This window comes from Mustela erminea, chromosome 3 (genome assembly GCF_009829155.1).
Source record: "Mustela erminea isolate mMusErm1 chromosome 3, mMusErm1.Pri, whole genome shotgun sequence".
In the NCBI taxonomy this organism is placed as follows: Eukaryota; Metazoa; Chordata; class Mammalia; order Carnivora; family Mustelidae; genus Mustela; species Mustela erminea.
Genome location: NC_045616.1, coordinates 74,895,695 through 74,911,041, shown reverse-complemented (window position 1 = coordinate 74,911,041; position 15,347 = coordinate 74,895,695). Strand labels below are relative to the sequence as shown.

General features: G+C 40.1%; 1 protein-coding gene across 1 annotated transcript; it reads right to left on the bottom strand.

The window, feature by feature from the left end:
* Positions 1-9,549: 9,549 nt before the first annotated feature.
* LOC116586338 (calmodulin-1-like) lies at positions 9,550-11,065 on the bottom strand. Its single transcript, XM_032336180.1, has one exon. The coding sequence runs from the start codon at positions 10,876-10,878 to the stop codon at positions 10,429-10,431; it is 450 nt and encodes a 149-aa protein (XP_032192071.1). The 5' UTR covers positions 10,879-11,065; the 3' UTR covers positions 9,550-10,428.
* Positions 11,066-15,347: the final 4,282 nt, after the last annotated feature.

Here is a 15,347-nt window from a genome sequence, read left to right as displayed (position 1 = left end):
TATGGGGGAGTAGATTCTAAGGGTGTTAGAATAAGGAGGATGAAACACAACATTAGACTGGGCCACATTTGTTGATATGTGTGTATTTACTAGAGATTCTAAATTTAATGTGTTAGTCTAAAGAGCTACCAGTGGCTCTAACAATTTATGTGGTTGGTTGGCTGAAAGTTGGTCCCAACGATGGTCTACATTTAATGAGGTGAAATGGTAGGGACTACAAAAGCATAGGGAGATAGGAATGTTAAAAAAGATTTATTACTTATGACCTGCACCACACCAATTATATTCTCCAAGGTTCAGAATATACTCCCTTCATTAAGCATTATAATAAATATATAATTGGGTGGAGCACCTGTATCCTTGAAAAGGGTCACGTGCAGACCAAGTATGACCATGAAGGGAGTTTCATTGATAGGAGACTCCTGATTTCAAGGGGATCACAGGATTACAGAGGAACAGAAGTCATAAGGTGGCAATTGTCCACCAATGATCATGGGGACACATTCATCATAAATGGCACAAAGGATGCAATGGTGACCTGAAAATAGGATTCAATAAGAAAAGCCCTAGGTCTAGTGGCCAAAGACTTGCTTGAGTTTCAACAAAGAAAGGGGAAAAGTATAGGCATAGACTTCTCAGAATGGGTTTAGCATGAAGAAATTTGTGTCGCATGTCAGTTCTCACCCGAGGGCATCTACAACAGAAATTCTTTAAAATCACGCTGGATGATGTCAGTCCTACTCTTTCCCTAGCTATTTCAGGGTGACTTACAGACACCATGAGCTTACTGGTTAATGTGTCAGGGATAGAGGCTCTAAAAAGACTCAACAACACAGATCTCTCCTTGCTAAGGTTGACCCGTCTACCAATACTCCCAGTTTTCTAATCAGCCAACAGCAGAGATCAACCCTGAGCCCCTGATTTACCAGGGGAACCCATTTACCAGGGGAACCAGCCAGCCACCTGCTAGAAGTTTCCCTTGAACCTCTTCTGTTATGGAAGGGATGGAGATTTGTCTTCACTATACTAAACATATACTCTGGATATGGATTGATCTTCCTGCCCACAGCACCTCCATCAAAACCACCATTCATGAACCAACATCATGGTATTCCACACAACACTGCTTCTGATTTTATAGCAAATGAACTACAGCAATGGACTTATGCCCAACTGATTATACATGATTTTCATCACATATACCACTGCCCAGAAGCAACTGGACTGACTGAAATGTTGAACAGCTTACTGACAACTCAGTTATAGCCCCAACTGGGAGACAATACTCTGAAAGAATCAAGTATATGCTCTCACGCTAAGATTTTATATGGTGCTATCTCCCCCAGAGCCATAAGACACAGATCTGGGAATTAATAAAAGCAGCTCTTCTCATGATATACATAACAATCCTTTTGCAGATTTTTTGCTTCCCTTCCCAGCAACTTGAGCACTGCTGATTTGGAAGTCTAAGTTCTCAAGAAGGCAAGGCTTCCACCAAGGGACTTAAGAATTGTTCCAGTGAACTGTAGGGTGAGAAGGCCACTTTGAACTCCTTATGCCACTCAATCAACAGCAGGGGTGGGTAATAATCCTACTGGCTGGAATGATTCTGTTTCCCAAGGGAAAATTGGGGTGCTACAAATAGTGGAAGCAAGGAGGACTACGTCTGGGATGCAAAGAATCCTCCGGAGGCAGCAACAGTGAAGCTGAAGGAAAAGTGCAAGAATCAATTTTTTAAAGGCGGTATTATCGAGAACTCCGAATCATAGAAATGAAGGTTTGGTCACTCTATCGGGTAGACAACCCTGATCTTCTAAAGGCAATGTGAGCATGCAACAGGCAGTAAAAGAAGGCAGCCAGAGGTATGACTGACAACCTCTTCATCAATTACAGAAATGAGAACTGCATCATTTCTCTTTTCTCTTTGTATGCTATGTGTGTGAATGTGTTCATGTATATTAAACATTTTCTTTTTCTTCCCTTCACTATTTGGTATGTAAGCCATTTAATTTAGCCTTTAGGTAAGCAAACACCCAATGGGACTGTGACTGAATTTGGAAAATAAGGAATACAGAGAACTTAGGAAATAAATGACTGTTCAAATTGTGTGTCTCCTCATTTGGGGGCCCGGGTTGAGAACTTCTCCACATCTCTGAAAAACAGAGGTTTTTGGTTCTGTGATGTACAAAAGTTCCTATGTGTAGAAAAGGATGCATGTGGAAGTGATGAAACTGAAGGAGTTGACTGCCAGTTACTGACTTATGGCCTCTCAACTCCAAATCCACACTTTGCCCAGAGGACTCTGGTACCACTTCTTCCTGGTCGGCGGGTGCTGTGTGATGTTTTGTTGGCAGAATGCAGGACAGCAACAGCAAGGTTCAGCAGAAGGAACACATCTTCACTCTTTCTGGGTCTTCTGCCACCAAATGTGTGTGGGACCCTCAGTGGCACCCACCCTCCAAGGAGTTTCACCAGCTTCCAGCGAGGGCTGCCAACTGAACTTCACTGTCGTCCCAGTAGATGGGTTGTTTGCCAGAAGCAGGTAGGAGGCCCTGTAGAACCTACCTTCCGGCAAGTTTTGCCAAACCATAGTAGGAACTTCCCTGCTCATAGTCTTGGACCCATGGCACCCCAGAAGACAGTTCACTGCTGGTCTCTGCCACTTCAAGGAACTTCACTAGCGTGTGGGCCACACATGCCTAACCCTCTTCAACAAAGTCTGCATCTCAGCCTCAGGGGTGAGGGTGGGTGACCCACTTCCGAATCTATTCTTTCCTTGAGTATTATCTCTCAGCCCCAGATGGAATAGCTACATTTGCTATATTACGTGATAGTTAACATCTTCCTACACTTGCTATTCCTATGTTCTTTAATCTACCTGTTCTGAACTTGAACATGTTTTTCTAATTCATAATTCCTTGTATTTAATTCTCCCTGTTCAGATGGCTAGGAGTGACTTTGGCCCCCTCTCTGGATGAGAACTAATATGGTCCCCTTCAGGAAAGAATCTTTTAAAAAGTTCTAATTTTTTTCCACAAATCAATCAATATATCATGGACACATTACAGCACTCCAAACAGGATGTTTCACATAGATGTTCAATATTTAATAATTTCTTTTTTTTTTTTAAGATTTTATTTATTTATTTATTTGACAGAGAGAAATTACAAGTACACTGAGAGGCAGGCAGAGAGAGAGAGAGAAGGAAGCAGGCTCCCTGCTGAGCAGAGAGCCCGACACGGGACTCGATCCCGGGACGCTGAGATCATGACCTGAGCCGAAGGCAGCGGCTTAACCCACTGAGCCACCCAGGCGCCCCAATATTTAATAATTTCTGACAGAATTTTAAAATTGGCCTTGTACAAGACACTAGTGCAACGATAATGTAGTGCAGTCACTTTGGAAAACAGTGCAACTGTTCCTCAAAATGGTCAACATCCAGTTACCATATAATGCAAGAATTCTACTTGTAGGTAACACACCCAAAAGATAACAAAGCATACACCATACAACTTGCTCACAAATGTTCATAGCAGCATTATCCATAATAGCTGCAAAGTGAAAACCATCTCAATATCCATCAACTGATGAATGAACCAAATGTGCTCTATGCATACAATGGAATATTATTTATTCCCATAAAAGGGAATGACATATTCACACATACTTTAATACGGATGCATCTTTAAGGTTTTAATACGGATGCATCTTTAAGGTTTTTTTTGAAATCAGAGCCAGTCATCAGACACCATACACTGTCACATATTGTATGATTCCATTTGTATGAAATGTCTAGGACAGACAGAGCCATATAGACAGAGAGTTAATTAGCCGTTGCCTAGGGCTAGGGGAAGAGGAGTGAGCAGGAATGGGGAATGACTGCTAATGGATATGGGATTTCTCTTGGGGGTACTGGAAAAGTTCTAACATTAGATTGTGGTCATCTTTACACAACTCTGAAAAATATGCTAAAAACTGGGAACTGTATACTTTAAATAAATATAAATGTATGTGGGGTATGTCTTAATGAAGTAGTTTTGAAAATTTGCCTTTTAAGAGTGGCTTTAGTTCTTCTGACAGTATAGCTCATGAAAATGTCTCCAAAGAAAACTAAAATAAAACCAAAAATTAAACTCAATAAATCACAAAATCTTTCATAATTTTTTGGACTTCTTGGTTTCATTTTATTTGCTTTTAATAAAAATTGTTTTGAAAAATACCTGAGAGGAAAGTGGATGACTTTTCTCAGATGTTTGGTAATAGGCTCTTTCATCAGATTGCCTGAAGGGTGTGCTTTTAATGATTCTAAATCAATGTTAAAGATCAGCTCATAGGAGAGATTACTCAGGGAAATGTGATGGAAAATGCCCAGGGTGTCCTTCTGGTTTGAGCTCTACAAGGAGAGTCTAGAGCTTTGAAGGGCACCCTCACCACCCTGACCTCTCTGCCATGCTACAAACTGAGAGTATTGAGAGAGATGGTCTCTGAGGATCTCTGTGTCCATTCTGGGAGTCTGAGACTCTGTTCCGCAGACACTAATATTCTTTGATCAATGACAGGAGGCAAAGGTCAATGTGGGTGAGAAGTAAGCAAATTTTGCAAATGGAAGTGAATTCCCCTTGAATGCTGAAATATGATGGCCTCGACAAGCATCAAGTACACCTCGGGCCGTGGTCCCTCCAGGGTCATCAACGTTGCTGTTTATGGAACCAAACAGACAGTGATGAGAGGCTAGATGGGAATCAAAAAATAAATGGACTCCTCAGAAGGAAGACCTTTGAATGAGGTCACAAAATTATTTATTACACTTACTTGCTGTATTTGTTGCCATTTTCCCTAAGTAAAGCAGCTAATTCCTTTCTTTTTTTAAATAGAAGCTTCTGTGGTTATTCCTTGTTTAAAAAAAAAGGGGCAATTCTGAAATAATTAAATTCTTTATATAGTTTTCTTTTATATTACTCGTCTATTCTTTTGCTCCCTGAGGATCCTGCAAAGCAATGCGCCACAGGAAAAGTACAGGAAAATGCAATTCCTTTCTTTTCCTCCTATTTCTTTTCTGAGTGCAATAAAAGAGTCCCCATAAGAGCTTTCCATCTTAACTGCAAATGTACAAGCTAAATCTAATTCTAATTGCTACTTATATTAGCTAATCTCACATTTAAATCATGCTGATGACATTTTATCAGGGCCTTGAAAATTGCTTAAGCAATTTCTGTTTACTTCAATGAATTGTAAGCTCGCTGTTGCTCAAGGACTTTAAATTTTAATTTTATTCCCTCAAATTTCACCTCATTTATTTTCCTAGGTATGCACAATGGTCAGATGCTCACTGAATGAAAATCTTCTACCCACAAGACAAAAAGGGAACTAGACAACCTGTATTGGATATAAAATATAAAAATGAATGAAATTATAAAATAGAGGGGTACCTGGGTGTCTCAGTCAGGTAAGCATCCAGTTCTTGATTTCAGCTGAGGTCATGACCTCAGGATGGTGAGATAGAGCCCTGAGCCAGGCTCTGCGCTCACACCGGAGTCCGCTTAACCCTCTCCCTCTCCTTCTCCCCCTGCTCACATGCGTACTCTCTAAAATAAATAAATAAAATCTTAAAAAGAAATTATATAAATATGTATATAATATCCAGTCTTAGCATACTTTTATATGTAGACTATAGGTAGGATTTGTATGTACAATGTAAAAATATATAGAGAATACAAGGGTATATATAGAATATTTAGTACAGTTATAGATCATTAATTCCATGAGATACAGATATACAGTTAAATACAAAGTAAATACTTATTTTAAATAAGAAAATACAGCAAAGTACAAACTTATAATAAGAGACGATAAAGATCACAGGTGTTCTAAAATCTGGGAAAAAAAGATTCTTATTAACTGCCTGACACATTTCTAGAGTCCTTTTATTCCTGCGGTTTTAGCTGAATACTCACAGGGTGCTGTCATAGGACAACAGTTTTGTTTGTTTTACAAAATATCTCATTAAGATCCATCTTTTTTGTCCATTGTATGTTCTGTTTGGTTTTCTCTCAGTACAATAGGATCATGACTCTGGAAAAAAAGACATGAAACATTGTTGAATGAAATATTGCTTATCCTAATAAATCCTAACAAAAAAGGGCAGTATTTATCAAAATCAATGACCTGGTCATAACGCAGCTGCTGTTGACCTTCATGCCTTTCTGTTGACTATACAAAGCTAGTTTTTCTATCCTGTCATATTCATTTTCCTTCTGCTTTTTCACTTCCTGCCTGAGAAGGTCCTGGTTCTCATAAACATCTGTAGTCTTCTCTTCATTTTCATTAACTGTAACTCTTAGTTATCTTGTTTCTGGACTCTATCTTCATGATTTTGAGCCTCCGAGCTTTTAGTTTATATTGTGACATAGTAAGTTTTTATTTTGAAGCTTCTGCTCCCTTCTTTTGTTCCATTTTTGGTTTTTGGTTTCCTCTAGGAATACTTCTTTCAGTCAATATTGGAGCAAATTCTTTAATAACTTAAATAATACAGTATGTATCTTATAGAACTTATACAACATAATTCCTCTGAAATGGAAATATAACAAGAATAGGAGTTAGCAAACTCTTTAACTGGTCAAGAGTCAAGAGAGTAGGATCTGGTCCCCAGGACGGAGTCTGCCAAAACTTCCCCAGGGGCAATTCAAACCCATTTTTATAGTGCTGCTCCATTCTCCTGACCTACACAATTACTCCCCCTACTTAATCTGCTCTCCTAATTCGTAGGTTGCATATTAGGGAATATTAGCAGCCTAGTTCCTTGAACACTTTTTTCCTCAGTTTTACCTCACCATGGGTGAGCTATTTCCTCTGGAGCCACTGGATTTTGGCAGCAGAGGAGACATGTGCAACACTAACACAATCCACTACACTAGGAAGCTCAAAACATGGGAGCTCACATGCACACTGTTTGTAGTATGGCCACAGGTTTGGGTCTCACTCAGAAACTCTGATAAACTCTGTTTCACACATTTCCTGTCAAAAGAGAAGAAAACACGTGGTTCCCTGGAAACTAATAGGAGAGAAGCAATTGCTGGGAGGAGATAGTTTCTACTTGGACTCGAAATTAATGAAAACAATTTTACCAGTCTGGAAACTGGAATCATTTTCCAAGATTGAGTTCTGGTTCTCTAACATTTTAAACTTTGCTACTGGGCATATATATTTCTTCCACTATAGTACATGTGATACATTTATATCATGATAAAAACTGTAATTTCATCCTTGCCTATCAATCTGCTGTGCGAATGGACCCAGTGGGCATCAGGGATATCACTGGAAGCCATTCCAATACCAGGGTAACTAACGATAACTTACGTTGCCATACCTATTTGTTTCATCTGCTGCTATAACAAGTAACCACATAGTTAGAAATTTAAAACAAGACATATTTATTCTCTTACACTGGGCCAAAATCAAGGTGTCAGCAGGGCTACACTCCCTCCAGGGGCTATAGGGGAGAATCTGTTTCCTGGCCTTTTTTAGCATTCTGGGAATTGGCAGAACTTTCCTCTGTCTTCAGAGCCAGCTATGTAGCATCTTGCTTCAGGGGTCTCTTTCCCTTCCTTTGTGTATCTAATCCCCCTCTGCCTCCTGCTTATAAGAACACCTGTGACTGCACTTCTGGCCTACCCAGATAAACCAGGATTATCTTCCCATCTCAGGATGCCTGATTTAATCATATCTGCAGTCTCCTTTGCCATAAAAGGTAGCAGTCATAGTTTCCAGGAGGATCTGGAGATCATTGGGGGATACTATACAATCTATCCCATTATCTAAGCACACTCTATCTATCTAAAACATATCTCATAAATAACCCAAATTATATGTATGCTTAACTCAACCTTCCATCAGCTTGATTCCAAAAATGACAGTGATCACATTACTACCACAATCCGAAGGAAAATACAACTAGTAGTCAGAGTAGAAAGGAGTTAAACAGGACTATGTAAATTTGAGTGAAATCCTCTCACCAAAGCTTCAGTAGTTTCAAGTAAATCCTTTTCTAACCCATTATTTACCTCTTCAGGGGATTTTGGGAGGTTGTTTGCTCTCTTGGTAGTAAATTAGAGAGACTGTATTTGTCATCAAAGTCATCTCTATGGACATTTTCCAGTACTATCTTTATTATTGTTTGCTTCATTTTTCTTCAGTTGAGGTGATATTCACACAACCTGAAATCAACCATTTTAATATGTACAATTCAGTCACTTTCAGTATATTCACAGCATTGTGTCAACATCATCTCTACCTAGTTTCAAAACATTTTCATCCCCCTAAAGAAAACTCCATATTCATTAAGGGAGTACTCTGCATTCTCCCTCTTAGCCCCTGGCAACTACTCATCAGTTTTCAGTCTGTATGAGTTGACCTACTCTGAATATTCTATTTAAAGGCAATCATATAGTATGTCAACTTTTATGTTTGGCTTCTTTCAGTCGGTATAACGTTTTCAAAGATAGATGTTGTACATCTATCTATTACTTCATTCCTTTTCATGGCTGAGTAATATTCCATTATATACAAATACCACATTTTCTTTACCTAGTCATCAAACATTTGAGTTGTTTCCACCTTTTGGCTATGGTGGATAATACTGTTATTAACACTTACAAGGGTTCTGTACCCAATTCCACTATGAACAGGTTTTTTTTCCCTCCATATCACCAAGCAAGTCTCCAACACCAGCTGTGTCCTTCCAATTTAACTCCATTCAGACAAGATGTACCCTGCAGTATCTTCAGATTCCATAAGTTAATGGCTCAGTCCTCTGAGACACCTCCTTTCCCCACTTCACATACCAATAGTACACATCCAGGTTACCACCTGTGCCTCAGACCAACTGCCTTCAGATCCCATGTTTCCACGACCACCCCCTTAGATTCAAATAATTTGCTAGTGAGGCTTATAGATGTCACAGAAACATTTTACTCATTAGGATTAAACTCAGCAACAGCCATATAGAAAAGATACACAGGACAAGGCATGGAGAAAAGGCCCAGAGTTCCCATACCTTCTCCATGCATGCCACCTTCTCCAGATCGTCATATGTTCACAAAACTGGTAACTCTCCGAACCTGCTCCTTTGGGGTTTCTAACTAAGCTTCCTTACATAACGTGGTTGATTAAAACAGCAGCCACTGGCGATTTTGATTTCTCTCCAGCCCCTTTCTCCTCCCTAAAAGTCAGGAGAGTGGAACTGAAATTTCTAATCCTCTCATCACAGGGTTGTTTTCCAGAAGCCCCTCATCCTCAGGTGCTTTCCAAAAGTCACCTCATTAATGTAACAGAAAACACCTTCCTCTTTCTTTTCATCTAGGAAAATTCTGAAGATTTTAGGAGCTCTGTGCCATAAACAGAGAAGACTAAATAATATAAATCAAAATATCATATTTGTGTACAAGTTTTTGTTGGAACATCTATTTTCAATTTGTTTGGGTATATAACTAGCAAAAGAATTTCTGGTTCTTTTTTTTTTTTTTTTAAGTTAATGGTCTTTTTTTATTGGAAAAAAAAAAAAAAAAAGACTAGCATTTACAACTTGGAATGGACGTAAATTGTAATTCCTTGATCAGCAATGTTGATGCCTGTGCTGAAGTCCACAGCCCCAGCCTACTCTGCTGGCTCCAAGTCATGGTTCAGGAGGTTTTAAAAACAGAGAGTCCAAAGATGCTCCCTTGGTAAAGGTTTTTTTTGTTGTTGTTGTTGTTTTAAATTTGTGTGAATGGTGACAGCCTGACACCCATGTCATTCCAGGACAATGCAGACAACGCTAAACCAACATGTGAGGCATGCCACCCAGATGAGCGTCATGGTCACCAAGGATGGGGGCACCCAGAAGTACGAGAGGGCCGTCCTGCTAAGTGGGGCTACGTCTAGACAGCTTATCCTTCACCCATTTCTCTGCACAGCATCCTGAGGTAAACCAATTTAAAATGTTTGTTTTCTGTAAACCAGCTATGACAATTTTATACTAACAAATTGAACTAGAACCCATTTGAAGAAGTTTTAAATTTTTTTCATTTTTCGTTTTTAATACAAATGCCTGACTGTGCTCAATTGTCAAGCTGCATGCATGAAAAACTGGCCAGCCCAGTGTATTAATCATGAGCAAATGGAACTGCGAGGAGTCCACTAGGTGCTTCCTTATCATTAAGGTAGGACAAGTATTTATGTCGTAAAACTGATGTGTAGCTTGATCTTTAGGGGACAGGACCACCAACCAATACATGCAGATTTTGTGTGTGTGGACAGAAGGTACTTTTGACATTCAGTTTTGCTATATAGAAACAGAATGAGTAAATGAACTTTTTTTTTTTTTGCAAGAGGTAAGTAAAAGATTCAATTTGATTCTTCTAGAAGGGGGGGAAAGGAGTTGAAAGTAGGCCTTCATTTTGCAGTCATCATCTGTACGAATTCTTCATAGTTGACTTGCCCGTCTCCATCAATATCTGCTTCTCTGATCATTTCATCTACTTCTTCATCTGTTAGTTTCTCCCCTAAGTTGGTCATGACATGATGAAGCTCTGCCGCACTGATGTAACCGTTGCCATCCTTGTCAAAGACTCGGAATGCCTCGCGAATTTCTTCTTCGCTGTCCGTATCTTTCATTTTTCTAGCCATCATAGTCAAGAATTCCGGGAAGTCAATGGTGCCATTACCGTCAGCATCCACCTCGTTGATCATATCCTGCAATTCGGCTTCTGTTGGGTTCTGACCCAGTGACCTCATGACAGTTCCAAGTTCCTTTGTTGTGATGGTGCCGTCGCCATCTTTGTCAAATAGGGAGAAAGCTTCCTTGAACTCAGCGATCTGTTCTTCGGTGAGCTGATCAGCCATGGTGCGAGCGAAGGGAAGAAGAGCAGAGGGAGCGAGGGTGGCTGCACCAGCGCAGGGGCTGTGACGGCGGGGGGTGCTTCCGCTGCTGTAGCTGCTGCTGCTAAGGCGCGATGTGCGCTCAGCGATGTGCCGCTGCCGCCGCCCGACTGTGAGTAACGGCGCCGCGCCCGCGAGGCTCCCAGCACCACTGCCCAGAATTTCTGGTTCTTATGGTAATTTTATGTTTAACTTTTGGAGAAACCCCTAAGGGTGTTGGCAATTTAAGCCTTGTCTCTAAGTGTGGAATAAAAAGGAATTTCTCTTAACATGGTCATGCAGGATAGCTATTTTAAGTAAAGGCTGGCTAGGAAAGTCAGAGAAGGAAAAATGAAATTTCCTAGATTAACTTCACAGGGGCTCTGTACCCTGGCTACTCATTGAATCACCTGGGAATTTTTTTTTTTTTCCAAAAGGCAAAAAGGTTTTTGGAAACCTTAATTTAAAAACAAAGCAGGGGTGCCTGGGTGGCTCAATGGGTTAAAGCCTCTGCCTTAGGCTCAGGTAGTGATCCCAGGGTCCTTGAATCAAGACCGGCATTGGGCTCTCTGTTCAGCGGGGAGCCTGCTTCCTCCTCTCTCTTCCTGCCTCTCTACCTACTTGTGATCTGTTTGTCAAGTAAATAAATAAATCTTAACACACACACACACACACACAAAATAAAATGGTTTATTCTACCAAACACAACTCCAAAATGTCCAAGTGAATAAAGTTGCACCGAAGTTCTCACAGTTGATGGTACGTGGACAGAGCCCTGCCTTCTGCTTTATGTAGTTATCTCCTCCAGTTTTAGTACATGAGACAGTCCTGAAGAGAAGTGTTTGAAACCACTTAGAAATATGTGAATTTCTCACCACGTGAACATGCCATAAACTTTGAATTAAAACTGTAATTAATGAATGACATAAGCTGGGGATCTTAGAATAGCTGGGGGCACAGGCTGGAAACAGCAGGTAGGAAAGCATTAGCAAAAGGAAAGCAGAGACCAAAGACCAGCCACTTTTGCAAAATTGTGACTCTGGTGCTGGGACACTGAAATAGACACCTAGTAACAATCTGTCTACCATCTTGGCTCACAGAACCCTACATAGTGAGCTGCCAGCTTCAGGAAATAAATTATGATATATATATATGTGTGTATATATATATATATATATATACACATACACACACACATACACGCATTATGAAGTCAGCATTTTCTAAGTATAGAAACAGCAAATGTTAAAATACTAATATATCAAAGTTTTGTGAGTGAAAATTATATGTTCATTAAATATACACAAAGAATCCAGATGCTTCAATTGTTTTAAAGTCAAAATGTAGTTTTTAGATTCTAGGATATAAAGTTCCTGAGATAAAGACTAGAATCAGAGTTTCTCATGGAAGTTACTTATACAATAAAATCAGCAGGAAAGTGAGCCTTGAAAAATAGCTAGATTCATCAGTCAGAAAAATCTCCATATAGCAAATCTGTCAAGTACAAACACTACGGGTGCTTCATAAACATTATGGACAGAAATTAGGAGAAATTAAGGAATTTTTCCAACCCAAACTATTTATAGGAAGGAATGCCATGTAAGTTTCTACCTTAGATTTCCGGGGGGTGGGGGAGCAATAGCTAATACTTACTGAAAATGGACTTTGCCATTTCCAAATTGTACCAGCATTTTCATTACATTAGTACACCGGGTCCTCCCAACAACTCCATTGTATTTTAAAGACAAAGAATTTTAGGCTCAAAGATGTTCAATAACTCCCTAGGTTTGCAAGTTAGCAAACAGACTTCTATATAACTCATAGACCCAAGAAATCACAAGAGAAATTAGAACACATTTCAAACTGACTTATGATAAAAATAAAATGTATCAAAACTCAGTGGAGGCTACTAAAGCTGTGTTTAAAGGAAAATGTATAGCCTTGCATGCATTTATTAGAAAAGACAAAATCTGCTGCATTTTAAGTGTTTATCTCACAAAGCTGAAATTAAACACAAAAAAAAAGAGTAAAGAAAATAAAGCTGGGAATACAAGGCAAAGAAATAGCAAACAAACATACAATAGGGAGGTAAAGAGCCCAAGAAATGTTACTGATAATTTACCTAAACAACCTAGCTGAGACACCAGCCCAGCCCAAAGCCAATTTCTTAGGTCATGCTCTGAAGAGTTGCTCATAAGCTCCACAGGGTCCAAGGAGCAAGAGGTGTGTAATTTTTTAAAAAGCAACTCTGACTTTTTATAGAAGATGGGACCAAAAAGGTAAGTCAAGTCTGCTTTTACAATTGGACTTCAAGAGTGAAATCACTGTTGTTTCTGCAACACATTTGCAAAGATTTTATGAAGCCCATAACTTCTCTATGTTCAAATAACTCTTACGTTACTGTTGGGGGGGTAAAAACCCCTCAAAAGTAGTGCATTGCTGCTTATGTGAAACAATATAATTCATTTTTATACTGAACAGGAAACTATTAGTTTACTATTTTATACAAAAGAGAAAAGACTTCTGTTAGCTAGCGTCCTCTGTGGGATTCATACAACTATTTAGAAAACAGAAATGCCATCTTACTGTTAATTTCCGAGGTGAAAGGAATTGTATATGCTTACCTGAAGTGTTCCCCCCACACTCCTCACAGAATACTCTGCACTCCATGAAGTGTAGCAAATATTAATTCAGTAACTCAGTTACTGTACTGGCTTTTCCATTTTACTTGGGTGGGGGGGGTCACAAGCCCAGAAGCCCACATGAGTCTCAGGGTGTGGTCCCCGACAGCAGCATCAGCATCACCTGGGACTTGTTAGACCTGCAAATTCTCAGGCTGCCTCCCAGACTCCAGGAGCAACCTCTCCAGAAGGAGCCTGTCAGTCTGACCTCTAACAAGCCTTCCAGGTGATTCTAATGGACACTGAAGTTTAAGAGGCACCGCTCCAAGTTAATTGAGAAAGACTTCCAGAAGCATCTGAAAATGTCATCTGCCCTGGGAGCTCAAGGTAGCTCACAGAACTCCGCACATGCACAAGTGTTGGCAGTTTATCCAGAGTTCTTAACAGCTCTGACTAAAGCAGGAGACTAATTATCAAAGAAGGAGCTTTCACGGGTCTCACGGAAGACAGGTTCTACATTGCAAAAAAGCCCTGTAAACAGCGCTTCTCAGCATCACAGAAGAAATGACAAGAATTTAATGAGCTTACAACAACAGGATATACTTGCCTGAATATTTGATCATTAGCCAGGGTAGAGTTGCCCCGCCCCTAAAAAAGGACATTCGCAGGAAAATAGAAGTGAAGGAGAAAGCTGAAAAACCACCATTCCAGGGAGCCAATTAGTAAATGGTCTGATTGAAAGAAAGTAAGAGCCACCAGCACTTTATCACCAATTATCCTAAGGCGACAATGACAATATTTATTCATCTATATTTTCCCTGTCTTATTCCTGCCTCTATTTTGAGAAGAAAATGAAGAAAAATGCTTCCCGAGGCTCACATTTTTCCAACTAACAATGGTCAGAATGGCCAGGAGGGGCCCCCTGGGAACTTAGAAGCATCGCCTCTGAACAAAGTAGAGCAAAACACATGCCTTACCAGCCTTGTGTTCTTGTTGTTCTGTGTTGTTTTTTTTTTTAATGTACTTTCTCCTGTCCAAATCAGACAAGAGAGTAAACTGAAGTTCTGAGTGGATTCCCACTGACGCTTAGAAAGGGAAAAGGACCGTGTGCACATTTTTCCACTATTTCTTTCCCCTCACCTGATTTCTTCCACTGTGCACACCGCCCACTTGTTCCTGGACCACTAAGCGCAATTTTCTGAAGGTCAAGGCTCTCTCTTTCCTTCAGAGAGACCTCGGAGCAATGAGCTGGGTATGTCACAGAGCTTACTGTGTTTCCCCAGTATCACAGCCCAGGTGCTATCTCTGTGCCTACAACCTGAAAGAAAAACATCTCTTTTTTGGTAACTATTCTGTGTATTCTATGTTTTTAACGGCAAAACTAATCCATGCCCACTGTAACCAATAAAATAAATCCAAAGATACATCTATGATATCTCCAATATTGAAAACACATTTGTAAAAGACATTGGGGAAATCTTTCACTGTGTGAATGAATCTGGCTGGGAACCGGTTAAAAGGGGAAACAGGATTCTCTTCCCAAAGGACTCACATATTCCCACCAACTGGTGTCTGGTGCAAAGCACCACCCTCAGCTTGCACCAGCACTCCAACCTGAACTAATGCATCTAACAGACAGGAGCCAAGACTCCATGGTCAGTTGGTACCAGGAGGGATAAAAATCTCAGGGTGGCCATGCTATTTAGGGACATGCTAAACTACAGTGCTCTGTGGCGTGACCTCTACTGTGTCCTCCATGCCCAATGTCCCTGCCAAATTCCTGAGGCTAGTGTTTTAATCTTAATCTTCCAACTAGTTCGGTGACCCGTTTAG